The sequence below is a fragment of the Lycorma delicatula genome, chromosome 1, assembly GCF_047948215.1.
Source record: "Lycorma delicatula isolate Av1 chromosome 1, ASM4794821v1, whole genome shotgun sequence".
Lineage (NCBI taxonomy): Eukaryota > Metazoa > Arthropoda > Insecta > Hemiptera > Fulgoridae > Lycorma > Lycorma delicatula.
In genome coordinates this window covers 120793388-120808651 of record NC_134455.1, presented here as the reverse complement: position 1 = coordinate 120808651, position 15264 = coordinate 120793388, and the positions used below count along the sequence as shown (strand labels likewise).

The window sequence follows — 15264 nt, the reverse complement described above, 5'->3', positions numbered from 1 at the left end:
TTCAAGTTTTGAAAGCATTTATTCTATATAAAATATTATTTATACGTATGTAAAGACAGAAACTCCTCTCCCATATTCTGGGTATAAATCCTGAACAGTTTGATACTTTTTACCTACTACATAGTTTATTCATTGCTTATAAGACACAATATTAAGCCCTTTCTCCGATTCATAATAAGTAAAAATCATTCCATTGCTTTATAAATATTGTTTCTTCTGCAGTAATAAGGAAATATTTCATGGCAAATTTAAATTAACAATCTGTATGAAATGATCTATTGATTATACTATTACTTTCATAATTTGGCAAGAGATTAATAAAAAAAAAAAAGTATAACTTAACTAAAACTCATATTTTTTTCTTTTTCTTTTCCTCTTTATCCTCCGGGAATTACCGTTAAGATAATACTTCAGAGGATGAATGAGAATGATATCCAAGAGTGTAAAAGAAGTGTAGTGTCTTGTAAGTCTCAGTTCGACCATTCCTGAGATGTGCGGTTAATTGAAACCCAACCACCAATGAACACCAGTATCCACGATCTGGTATTCAAATCCGTATAGAAGAAACTGGCTTTACTAGGACTTGAATGCTGGAACTCTCGACTTCCAAATCAGCTGATTTGGGAAGACGCGTTCACCACTAGACCATCCCGGTGGGTTAACTAAAACTAGTCTAGAAGATTAATTCATTTTTGACATAATCGTTGCGTATCCTCATGAAGTTTCTTCGTTCGAATCACAGTTAGGCTTGAATTTTCTATCACCACCTACAAGATCCATTTCTTATCATATCAGCCTTTTGTTTATATAAATAAATAAATAATTATTAATTTTTTATTTTATAAATTTATGTTCATTAAAATCGTAACTCCAGCGTAGCCGTTATCTATTTGTTCCTATACCGTAAGTGGTTTCTGCAGCGACGCTCAATTCCCCCTCCCCTCACACACACACACTCGCTCACTTGCTCACTCACTCACTCATAACTACACACATGAAATATATAGAATTTCATACGTGTTTTACTTTTGAAATTTATTGTAGAAAACATTATTTTTAACTTTGACAGACTTTGTTAAATAAACTTGCTAAATATTTGCACTCTGATAAATAATTTATCAAATATAATGAACTCAAAATAATACCCTAATCGCTTTAATGTAAAAAAAAAAACAAAAAACGAAAATTTACGAGGTCTGTAAATAAAGTAATGAGATTAGTTTGTTTTTTTTTGGCAGCCAAAGTGGCAGCACTGTAAAGTTACTAGTAAAAAATAGGTTGTATGAACAGCTAATTTATATTAAGTATTAATATTTTTAGTCAATTATTGCCATGTAAGATGTAAAAAAACTTTTCGAGAAACGAGTTTTTGTAGTGCGTTACAAAAATGAGTGATACTAGATGTGAGCAAAGTTGTGCAATTAATTTTTTTGTTAAACTCGGAGAGAATGCTACTGAAACTTTTTCAAAATTGAAAAGTGCGTACGGAGATGAGCTTTATCATAAGCCTGAGGTTTTAGGTGGTTTAAACCAATTGTCAGATGGCCGGGAATCGGTTGCGGACGATCCACGCTCTGGAAGACCGTTATAGTTAAAACATTACCACAATATTGAGCGAATCAGAGACTTTTAACGGTGCGACCGGCGATTAACTGTCAGAATAATTGCAGAACAACTGAATTTGAACCGTATCACAGTCAAAGGCAACTGCCCATCTAATAGCCATCAAAGACAACTGGATGCTGCATCATGACAATGTTCCTTGCCACTTTTCACTCTTAATTAATGACTATTTGGTAAAGAAAAATATTCCTGTAATTTCTCCTTAACCACCTTATTCACCTGACTTGAGTCCCTGCGGCATTTTCCTGTTAACGACTTTTAAAAAAAACACTTCAAAGGACACGATATTTGAACAGCGGAAAATATTTTTAAAAAATGTAACCGATCATCTGAAGGATATTCCGGTTTATGACTTCCAATACTTCTATGAAGAATGGGAAAACCGTTTGAAGTGTTGTGCGTCTTCTCAAGAAAACTATTTCAAAAGTGATAGAGTCCATATATAATATGTTTCTAAATAAAAAGTTTTTCTGAACCAGTTTACATTACTTTATTTAATTTGAATTAAAAAATAGCAATATAATAATTATTTATTAAAATTTTGAAAATGTCTGACAACATAATTTTAAAAATAAGGTTATAAAATGTATTGACTTCAATTTAAAAAAAAAAATACTTTAAGCGGAATTAACGTATTGTACAGTAAAATGCGTTTAAGTTAATAAATGTATATATGCCTTGGCCTCTTTTATTTGGATTTATAAATATACTCAGCAGTGGTGTACTTTGCCACTGGGGTACGATTAACTAAAATCTCTCAGGAATGGTCAGACTGCGGAAGGAAAAGAGCAGCTTCTAAAATGGAATTAGGGTGCAGTGTTTAGTAAGGGCATTTTACTTTGAAATAAATCGTAATCAAACCTTTTTTTTTTAGTTTTATAAAGGCCAGATCGGGACAAACATATTATTCTTGTTCTAAATTAAGTGTATTTTAATATTCTTTAATAACAATATGATGTTAAATAATTGTGAACTAATTATCCTCTCTTTCCTAACAATAATAAGAGTAATTTTTTTTTTCACATAACGTTTAAAATAAAAGTTAATAATCAAAAATTTATTAAAAACGACTTGTTTTTGCTTCTTGTTGTACCACACGAATCTCAATGTTGTATCGTACCACGCAGAGAAAGGCCAATGCGTAACTTAAAAGCATAAAGTTGATTGACTCAAATAAAATATCTTTCAACTTGTAAAGTATTATAATAAAATCGAATGAGTTATGTTATAATAGATTTACAACAAATTATGAATCTCGAATGCAATAGTACATTAATTACAAACATTTATGAGAACGTTTCATCGCTATTTTTACTCCTACAAGATACTTTGCTGTTAATACTATCAAATTTATTTATTCATAAAAAAACGTTTATTAAATTGGGTAAGGTAATTGCAGAAATACGGATTTGAATACTGTACAGTAATTATATATGTACTCTATTGGTTGGCGTTCAATTAACCATTAATCTCAGGAATAATCAGCTCAAGTCTTTTTTTTTTTGTTTAACCTCTGGGACCACCGTTAGGCATTGCTTCAGAGGATGAGATGAATGATTTGTAGCGTGTGCGAAAAGAATGATTGTGTGAATGATTTGTAGCTATGCCTGAACGGGATTCAAACCCGGGGCCTCCGTATGAAATGCCGAGACGCTATCGTCAGGTATTACTTCAGAGGACGAATGAGGATGATATGTATGAGTGTAAATGAAGTGTATTCTTGTATAGTCTCAAGTTGACCATTTCAGAGATATGTGATTAATTGCACCCAATCACCAAAGAACACCGGTATCCACGATCTAGTATTTAAATCCGTATAAAAGTTGTTTATAGTTAACTAGTTAACATATTACAACGTTTACATTAAAAAAGAAGAAATCACACAAATATTTTTCAAATAATAATCAGCTGTTTTTAGTTTGTATGTAAATGAATACGTCAAATAATTACGTCAGAAAAGTATTAATTTTAAAGAAATACAATAAAATATTAGTTTCAAAATAAAATATTATTGCGTATATATATTTCAAAATGAAATTAAAATTACATAATTAGCTAAATTTTTGACTTCAACCTGAATTACGAGTAAATGTTAACAAAATAAAATTATTCAATTATATAAATTTATTAAATATATCAAGAATTATTGTTTCTTTCAATTAAAATTTGTAGAAAACTATTTTATACATTCACAATCGAATAATAAGTAAAAAATAAACCCGGAAATCAAATATAAGCTATGCGTGTTTAAGAGAAAGCTTCAAAAGGTTTTTTCAATATAGAATAACCTTTAATCTACAATATTATTTATATCCAGTATTTAGAAGGCAGAATGTTGAATTCAATCGCATATAAACTCATAAGTTTGCACGATTTTTAGAATATTACTACAACGAAGAGAATCTGTTATATATAAATAATAATTTATATAAATAAATTTTATTCAAATACTTGTCAGCAGACATATTTTTAGAAAATTTTGGTTTTGAATTTTAAGGCTGTACTTTTTATCATCATTTTAACCATCATCCGTTTACCGTTTTTTACTAATAAAGGAAAAATATTGTAATAGTCTATTAATTACAACTAATCATGAAAATGTTTAGTAAAAATCTTTACTTTTAGAACCAATTTGCTGTTTGTTAATAAAATCTTTTAATCATTTTTTTCAAAATGATTAAAAGATTTAATTTTTTCAAAATAAAAACTTACATTCAAAACTGAAATAAATATAAAACTATTATGGTAGATGAATGAAAAAGTTAGTTTTTTTTATTTCTTTGTACGAAGTAAAGGAACGTATGCGAGATACGTACGTATCTCGCATACGATTAGCCGTAGGATGTTGAAATTTTGGAATTAGTACTGTTGTAACATCTAGTTTTACACCTTCTCTTTTGATTGCAATCGACTGAACCAAAAGTGTCCAAATAAGCTCGAAATTTAAAACAATTGGATTTTTGACTTTTTCTTAACTTCAGTAATAAGCCCACATTGAAACCTTTTCAACGCTGTATCCAAGTGTTTCTTAATTTCATTGATTCCAAAATTGTAGCCAGATCAGACTTCATCTCCCTTTTTTTTAACTATTTTTTAATGTAAATATATTAATTTATTAATAATTATTAACAATTACAAAAAAAATTACAATAATTAGTAATCCAATAATTACAATTAAAAAAACAAAAATTAAATCAGAAGTTAATGAAATAAAATTTTATGTATTTTTCATTTAAAAAAAGTGTATAAGTAATTTAATAGGCGTACTAGGAAGTCATGCGGTGTCTACATCAGATTCATTACAATATTTTAACGAGTAAAATTATACCATTATTGAACTGTGATTAATATTATTTTGTTTATTCTGACGGAAATTATTTACAAGTAATTACTTCAGAGGCGTAGCCCACTGTATAGTGCACATCATCTCTGTTTCAAAACAAACATGCAAAAGTTAAGTTATAAAGTTTGTTTTATTATTGTTTTTATTATTTATTCCAATTAATTTTTTTTTCCAATTTTAGTAAATGTTTACGAGATAATTTTTCTATCTGTAAAACTAAGTAGGCAATTTCTCTAGTTTTAAATTAGATATTTTTACTTATAATATGAATATGATTAATTGAAAAATTAAAGTCTTTCTATTTAACTATTAAGATAAATTTTTATTATATGCCACTGAGAAATCATTTCGATTGTTAAGGAGTGTTTCTTCATTTCAGATGTACGTCGGTGACGTAAATCTTATATCCATTAAAAGTAATTACCGACCATTTGTGTTTTCTAACACAACATCAAGTCACAATAACACTGATTTCGAGGTAGAGCTTAGTGTGTTTCTGCTGATATATACTGAGAATATAGATTGCTGCCTTTACTCTATCTCAGAATAAATGTAACCCGTGGGAATAGCAAATGTTTCAGTTCTAAATATTCTAATTTACTAATTGCTTGTAAAGTATTATCTTCTTCACACATCTAAGATGTACATTTTTAGTAGTTTAAAAAAAAATAATTTTTATAAGTGGTGTTACCGTAGATATTTTTTCGAAAAACGGGAAACCATGTAAGTTAGTTTTTTAACCACCCGTAAATAACTTAGTAATATTAATAATCTTAACAATAAATAAACAAGTATATTTTATTATTAAAATAAGTTATTTTTTAATTTAATAAAAACCAATCTTAATATATTTTCTGTTTATTGTCTTAATTTGTTTTTATTTACAATATTTTAAAGGAGAATTGTTTTCAAATAAAAATTAATATTACAATATGTTAAACGTCAAAACATATGATAACCAGAAGATTACTTTTATGAAGAGAATTGCATCAAATAATGACAAAAAAAAGTTACAAATCAAAAATAGATAACGTGGTTTATTTAATCATGGATGGAAACTGTGGCTAATTTATTTATTTTAAATCCATTAAATAATTTGCAACACAAATATTGCAATTAAAACGAAGAAATAATAAAAGAGATGTTATAAATTATAAAAAAATTATTATAACTGATCGAAAATTAAGATGATTTACCGAGGGTGAACTTGTAGGATTTCTAGGCACATTTTAAAAGAAAATACGTGTGTGGCTAATACAACATTCAATATTATTGCAAATTAGTATGTAGTATGGGAGGTAGATTTTTATGACATAAATATTAATTTCCCTTCTTTTGCCTTAGTTTCCCTTCTTTTACTTAAGGTTTTATTTTGTTATTTATATTTAATCTTGCCACGTGAAAGGTGAGTATCTTGTCGTTAGAAGAAGTTTTTGTAAATATTAACGAACGACTTAAACTGATGCAATCGGGAAAATTATCCCAAAAGTATTATCCCACATGTTTTAAATATACAGAGAGTTTCTAAAATGGTGATCTGTCTATACTTTTTCGGATTCTACTTGTAAAATTAAACAAAATATATCCTTGGAAAAAATGTCAATTTCCCCTTTGTAGCACAGGGAGAACTAAATTTTTATATAAAAATTTATACCTCAAGTTCGGACAGACCAATCACATTAATATTTGGGAAGCGTCTTGGTAATAAAGTTTTACAATGAGCAAAAATTCATAATTAAATACCTTCGCGGATTACAAAATGGCGGCCATGTTTGTTTTTCAATCCGTTATATCTACGTAAATATAGGTTTTATCAAAATTTATGTCATTTAGTAAAATATTAAGCCTTTTATTTAGAACAAAATGGCGTTTTATTTTTTAAAATTGGTCACAAATAGCCGAGTTATGGCTGTTTTCATGTCCTCCACTTTACGTTGAATTCGATTAAATATTAATTGTTTTTATTTAATGTTAATTCTAGTATTGTAAATTATATCAAATTAAGTAATAACTTTTTCACAACTATATCCCTAATAATAAATAAAATAAAACAATTACCTGTGATAATCTTGCATTAATTATTGTAGAACATTAGGCGTAATTAAACAGTTAACAATTCTTAAAAGTTATGAGAGATCTTCAAATTGTCCACCGTTAGAAATTACACAAGTCTTCAATCTTTTTCTGAAAGATTGTCTTAACCGTTCAAAAATTCCGTGAGTATTCCTAATTTCTTGAAATTCAGTTTATATTCTTTGTTGAAGATCCTCAATGTTGAGCACAATAATATGTTTCAATTAGTCCCACAGGTAGAAGTCAAGAGGGTTTAAGGTGATCTTACAGATCTTCAGGTGTGTGAAGTCAAGAGGGAGTAAGGTGATCTGGCACACCAGAGCACTGGCTCTCCGCGGCCTATCCATTTTTTATGGAAATTCTCATGCAGAAAATCTGATACTAACTGACTGAAATGTGCTGGAGCTCCATAGTGGTGAAACAACATATTTCCTTTTAATTGTAGAGGTAGATCTTCCAAAAAAGTGGAAGATTTTCGGTTAAATGAATAAGATAATTTTCTCCATTTAAACGATTTGGTAGAATGACAGGACCCAAAAGATAGTCATTAAAAATGCCTGGCCATATTTTCAGGGAAAATCTTTGTTGATGGCCACTTTGGAAGGTACCATGAGGATTCTCGTCAATACAGATATACCGGTTGTGATAATTTTGAACATCATTCCTGTTGAAAGAAGCTTCATGTTTACATTGTTAACATGATCAATAGTAATAGTCGCTGTGCAAAATTATTCAAAAGTGAAAACTTAATATCAATTGTTTTATTATTATTTAATATTAAATCTTTTTGTGAGAAAATTGTTACTTAATTGGATACTAATTTACAATACTAGAATTAACATTAAATAAAAACAATTAATATTTAATCGAATTGAACGTAAAGTCGAGGACATGAAAACAGACATAAAATTACATCATCAATTTTCTGCCATAACTCGGCTATTTGTTAACCGATTTAAAAAAAATAAAATATCATTTTTTTCAAAATAAAAGGTGTAATATTTTACCAAATAACATAAATTTTGATAAATATAATATTTACGGAATATAACGAATTGAAAAATTAATATGGCAGCCATGTTTTAATTTGCAAAGTTATTTAATTCCTGATTTTTTTCTAATTTTTAAACTTTATTACCGAGATGCTTACCAAATAAATATTAATGTCATTCGTTTATCCGAACTTGAAATATAAATCTTTATACAAAAATAACAAAATGGTGGAGTGGGTGAGAACGAAGGAGAAATTGCCATTTTCCCTAAGGATATATATTGTTTAGTTTTACAAATAGACTCCGAAAACGTATAGCCAGCTCACCATTTTAGAAACAATCTGTATATGCATTTTACAGTACTATAATAGATTGTCAATTTGTAATAATTTAACTTCGATTGAAAGCTTTTTAATTTATTTGCATTGTTATAATCTGGTTAATGAAAGAAAACCCCATGTGGTTTGCTGTTAAAATTTCGTATTTATTCATTATTATATACGAGTAAAACATTAAAACTTGTTTTAGTTTATGTTATTTATTACTTATTTAAGCAATAAGAAAAACATATAGTTTTCATCTGCAAAATAAACAGGAGAATATACGGTTTTTTTTTCTTTTTGTATATGAAAATTTGGATTACTATAATTTTGACAAAATATTTCTGTTAATTATTTTTAATTTATTTAAAAATGAAGCGTTTTATCTTAAATTTAATAAAACTGCATATTCTTTAGATTATTAATTTGATCAAATTGAAAGGTAAAAAATAAATTATTTGTAGTTAAAGAGTATCAAAATATTTTGGATTAAGAAAAAAAAAATTATAATGTATAAATACTGTTGTTTATACATTAAAAATATAATTAAATTTTTTATTTATTTTTTAATAGAATCCAAGTATTGTTCATGTACAATAAATATGCTACGAAATCTTCAGCCTATCACTAACAATTTTAACTCTGAGACAGTTATCGGCTATCGTTTGAAATAATAAAAATTTTGCTTTTAATTATATAATAGCTATATGTTTCATTTATTAGATTATAAAAATAATAACACTTGATTCAGTAGTAAGTACACAATTTTCTTACAAAATTTACAAATAGAATGTTTTAGTTTGTGCTAAGAGATATTATTTAATTGATTCGTTATGATTTTGTAATAACGAGAAATTTTGTACTACCGTTGGAACGTTGGAACGTTGGAACGTTGGAACGTTTTTAGATACCATTTGAAAGTAAAACCTAGTCTCGGTGGGGGAACCTTTCGAGGGTTTCCATTAGAGGCAAGGCATAAAGACCGGGTCCCGGTGGGGGAATCCTTTGGGGTCCACTCATTAGAGGCATGGCGCCTTAAAGACCAAGTCCCTGCTATCTGGTGGGAAATTTGTTCCCAACGAGGTAGTTAGTAGAGATTATGACATCCCTTGGAGGAGCCGATTTTATGTTTATTTGCGGATCGGGCTCCGGGGGGAGGGAAAATGAGGGGAAAATACTGACAAATAAATATACGAGTGTGTTTTAGAATTTTTTTTTTTTTTAAATACGTAACATTCGCTAATTATTTTTTAATGATAATTTTTAATTTTTCTTAAAAGAATTCTGTTAATTAATATTAAATTTATGTTATGTGACTTCGTAAACGTTAGTGTTATAATCGATAAGCAATAAACGTTTTTTGATGGATTATTACAATACTGTTGACTTTATTATAACAATGACGTATCTTTAATGTTTCCCTTTGCATAAAACATATACTTGTATAGGAATATTGCATTTCATAAAAAAATATTTGTTTTTCCCGATTGAATCGCCAAGCATAAAAACTAGTTTATTCAAAACTAAGGAATAAACTCTCATAAGTTTAATAATCCATTATTAAAATACAGTAAAGAAATAATTTGAAATAAATTAATAAAGATATATTTTTGTAATATTAGGTGTGTGAAAATAACAATCCACTAATTATTATTTTCAAAATTAATATACGTTAACACAAATATATATATATATGTATATATACAAAAAGTAATATTAAATAAATACTATTTGTTAACAACAAATAAAAATTATTTTATGTAGTAATCGTATATTACCTTAAATATATTGTTTTAGCAAAATTAGACCAAAAAAAGAAAATTAATATCGATGAGGACACATTTCCACATTTCATGTATGTCAAAAAAATATTTAACAGGATTATTTTGCCTAGATTACGAAGTGTGAAAACATATTAAAGAGTACTTGTTTATTCACATTTAATCTAAAAATATAAGTGACGCATTTCTTAAAAAAACTAAATAAAAATGTAAAAGAAAATCCTTGATTTGAATAAAGTATAGTTTTGAATCGATTAAATATTTAATAATATTACATTAATACTAGCGGACCCGGCAATGCTTCGTTATTGCTAGATTTGAGTATATATATATATATATGTATATATAGATTAAATGAACTCAATTGAAAGTTTGATAAAACATTAACAAAATGAACTTCATAAAATTTAACCATTCCCCTCTTTACTTTTCCCTTTTTCCTTTCCACACTTTCCTTTCCCGATTTCCGATTTTTTTCATTTTCATCTTTACCATATTCCCTTTCCTCGTTTCTCCACCCCTCCCTCATCATCCGTTTTCCTAACATTTCTCTTTCCCTTGTATCTCTTTTCCCTTCCTCTTCCCATCATTTCCTCTTTTCTTTTATCTCCTTTACCCTTTCCATTTACTTTTTCCATTTTTCCCGTTTTCATCTTTTTTAAATTTTCCCCTTCTTCCCTTTTTACCTTTTTCGTTTTTTCCTTCTTTCCCTTTTCTGATTTTTCTCTTTCTCTCTTTCATCTCGCGCGGAAATCGGTCCAGTAGTTTTTTTGTCTACAGCGGAAACACATATCGGAATCATTAAAATAGAATCGTAAAATATTTAGTATAGCTTGTGTTACTTTTACATCCAACACATAGCGCTGTTTTTTTTTAAAAAAGTATGTTTTTATGTGTAACAAGTGTGGCATCTTATGTAGATAAATATTAGGTATTTCAAAACACTCGCGTATTCGAATGCTACGTTGTGTCAAAATTTCAAAGCAATCGGTGAAGAACTTTCGGAGACTTAAGATTTTGAACAAACGATTATTTACATTTTTATTTATTTAGATATTAGCCGTTTTATATTTATAAAAGGAAGTCTTGAAAACTATTTTTTTTTTTTTTGAAAAGTATGACGAACATAAATTCTGATTTTACTATATTCCCTCAATTTAAAAAAAAAAAAAAAATAGTTGTGTTTGTACATTATAAATATACGACTGTAATAACTGTTATGCTGTAGAGTAATTAGGTTTAAACTAGAGTTAAAATAATGTTAGTAACAAAAGAAAGATAAAATTGTAAAATCTTTTAATGAGTTTTCATTAAATACTAATTTTATAAAACGCTCAGTGTAACATCTCGGATAGTTTTATGTAGAATGTTTGCAGTGCAGGTTTTCGTTTACACAATAAAAGTTTCGTATTTTTGTAACAAAGAAAAACAAAACAGATTCGAGAAATATATAAACTAACCCAAATACGTAACCTTATATTACTTTGTTTTATTATCTTAACTAATTTTACATGATCGTTGTGTTATTTATACAAGTTTAATTCTAGTTTGTTTCTAACTACTGTATTTAATTTTACATTTAATTTCTTCTTCTAGCTTTAGTTTTTGAAGTGATAATTTCTTCCAGTATGGATGAAGCACGCAACGGTTAGAATCTAGTAATTTCATAGCCACTGGTATGCAAGATACATTTCCAATTTTTTTTTATTTTTAAATAATTTTGCATTTATAACAGTTTGGTTGGTTAGGAATTGGTAACTAGATATGAAACACATGAAATTAAACGACTGACTGTTTCTAAACAAGAATATATATGGTTCACCATTTTTTTCTACATCTTTATAGAATTAAACAATTCTTTTATATCCTTGTTTATTATCTGCATCTAATTTTATTGTTTATTTGAAATCATTTTTGTATTTAGGGAATATATAGATGTATCATAATAATTCAGATCTACTAACTTTGACAAATTTAAAATTAATTATTTCTGAATTAAGTTTTTAAAACTATTAGTTTCATAATCAAATATGAAATTTATCTTTTGTTTCTTTATATATGCAGTAATAATTTGGACAATTCTGATAAAGTAGTTTCATGAGATTGACAAAAGATTATGTTATATACTGCTGCTGTGGTAAATTGTTATTTTTCTTTATTTTGACGGCTCTGTGGTTCAAACAGCAGGAGGTAAGAAATTTTCAAATGATGAACAATTTCAGATTAGTTCTGCATTTCATCTTATAAGTCCACGTAACTTATTTGACTGGTTACACATCTTTCACAAGAAATAAATTGTTAAGTTTTTCTAACATGGCATCGTTTATAAAATATAATTATTATATAATATAAACTACTTATCATTATTCGTTTCCCTCAAACGTTTTCGGCTATTCCGCCATCTTCAGGAAGGATTATAATTTATGATTGAAATATATAAATGTATAAACTCAAATATTTAAATTATATACATAATAAAGGAAATTAAAAAAAATAAAATTAAGGAAATTAGGATTAAAGATAAATTTTTCAATATTTACCTGAAAAATATTACATATGAAAGTAGAATAACATTTTTAATAATTTTAATTAGTTGATGTTTTTTCCAACTGAATATATTTTTAATTTTCTTTTGATTTCATAGCCAGCCATATTTTACGACAGATTCAATAAAACCTTTTAAAATTACATTACTTTTTTAAGATCAAGAAAGAATAAAAAAAGGATATGAAGTAATATACGAATTTTCTCTGGAGTGTTAATTGGATACGGAAAATGATAATCATCGTGATGAAGTTAAATCTTGTTGAAAGCTTGGCTGCTTCTAAGGAAGGGTGGAGTAGAAACTTGTATTTATACTCATAGATCAAAACAACTGACCATTTCTGACTGCAACATCATTAAAATGCGTTTCTGATAGTAGAAACTAAAACATAATCTTTATGTTAAACTTGTAATTTAAAGAAACATAACAAGTGTTAATTCATTTAAAAATATTTTTTTTTACATTTAGTATTGTAGCGTAATTATTCTAAAGTAAAATTGTAATGATAGAATTAAACTTAAAAATATAAAGATTATTGTATTAATCTGCATTAATACATTGTTAATATATTATTACATTATTATTAATACATTATTAATAATGTAATAATACATATAGTAGTAGTAGTAGTAGCAGTAATACATATGTAGTCGTAGTTTTCACTTCAACTACCACTTCACTATATTTTTGTAAAATGCAGTATAAAATATTATGATCTGATATAATATCCCGTGAACTTTGAGAAGTTTCCTTTTAAGGAAAAATAAGTGACGGTACCAGGATTTAAAGGAAAAAGTGAATGAAGTGTTTTCGTTGTCTTCTTCTATGACTGTAAAAAATTACGGTATATGAGCGGTCATAAATCTTCCAAAGTGTGAGGGATATTTAATCTCAGAATTAATAATATATTCTGTCTGTTCACCATTGAAATAAGATATATATCTATTTAATGAATAAAATTACTCTCAGAGAAAGCAACTCAACTATTCCTGTCTGTTCCACGAATACATTCATACCACACAATTCTAAGAAATGATGATATATATACTTAACGCAGAAAGTTAATTTATCCCTTTATGTAGTTGGCAAGAAAATGTACGCTTTTTAAAGTAAAGATTAGGTTTTTAAATTTAATTTACTAAAATAACTTGTACCTAAGAAATATTTTATTACTTTTGTCTGTTTATGCCATCTCCGAAGCAAGGCATCCAAACTTACACTAACATTGTAGGACAGTAGGAGTTAGAAAATGCCAAAATCATAGATATATACGAAGGTAGATCCTGAAATAAGGTTCCCATCAATTTTACAAAAATACAACATTGTTTATTCTCATAGAAATTTACATCGTTGGAAAAAAGAAACTTTGCTTTATTTTTCTACATAATCGCCATCTTTTTCTACTCATTTTTGTAGACGGTGCTTCAATTTCTGTATCCCAATGTCGTAGAACTCTGCTGCCAACCCGTTGAGGAATCGTTTCACCTCTTCTTTGAATTCATCGTGGCTTCGGAAGCGTTGGCCACTCAAGTCTTCCTTTAACATGGGGAACAAGTGATAATCACTAGGCGCGAGGTCCAGATTGTAAGGTGTGTGGGGCATGACAGTCCACCCAAAGTGTGTCAAAAGTTCCTGGGTTTGACGGGAGACGTGAAGTCGGGTGTTGCCGTGAAGCAACGTTACACCGACTGTCAATCGTCCTCGTCGGCGATTCAGGATAGCTCGCCTGAGTTTTCTTAGTGTTGCAGAATAACTGTTTGAGTTGATTGTTGTCCCAAGTTCCATGAAATCGATCAGCAGTATTCCCTTACGTTTCCAAAATCACTGGCCATGACTTTGCCAGCAGAAGGAGTTTGTTTGGATTTTTGTTTCGTTTCGGGAGTGAAATGAAACACCCATGTTCCGTCTCCCGTAACAATGGAGTCCAACAATTCTTCCTTATCTTCTTGATACTTTTCAAGAAACTGGCGAGCACAGTCAAGGCGTTTCTCCATGTGTTCTGATGTCAATAGCCGCGGTACCCATCGAGCACAACACTTGTGATATCCCAATATTTTAGTCAAAGCTCTTTTCACTGTACCGTAAGAACTTCCAGGAATCCCAGCAAGAAGTTCACGGGCAGTGATCCTCCTGTTTTGGAGCGCTTCGCGTTTGACCATCTCGATAACAGCTTCCAAAACTGACGGTCTTCCACTCTGTTCTTCATCGTGGACTTCCTTCCGACCGGTACTAAACTCCCTGCACCACTTTCGGACGTGTTGAACGGACATACACTTGTCGCCATACACCTCTGTCATCTGACGATGAATATCCACGGGTGGAGTCCCTTTGGCGTGCAAAAAGCGAATTACGGAACGAATCTCGCACTTGGCGGGATTAACAAGTTGAACCTCCATCTCAGACGGCTGCTGAGCCAAGACTGAGAGGAGCAGCGAAGCGCGGCCGGGCGGAATCGACAACAGCCGCGCATAGCGGTGTTGCTGGATTTCGCCTCGAACCTTCCCGTGCACCTGGAAATTTTTTGGAACCTTATTTCTGGATCGATCCTCGTACACACACGAGTTTGTAGAACATTTCACATAAGTGT

The 15264-nt window shown here is 29.0% G+C and overlaps 1 protein-coding gene across 1 annotated transcript; it reads right to left on the bottom strand.

The window, feature by feature from the left end:
• Nucleotides 1–14470: 14470 nt before the first annotated feature.
• On the bottom strand, nucleotides 14471–15073 carry LOC142317619 (histone-lysine N-methyltransferase SETMAR-like). Its single transcript, XM_075354176.1, has one exon. The coding sequence runs from the start codon at nucleotides 15071–15073 to the stop codon at nucleotides 14471–14473; it is 603 nt and encodes a 200-aa protein (XP_075210291.1).
• Between the last annotated feature and the right edge of the window lie 191 nt (nucleotides 15074–15264).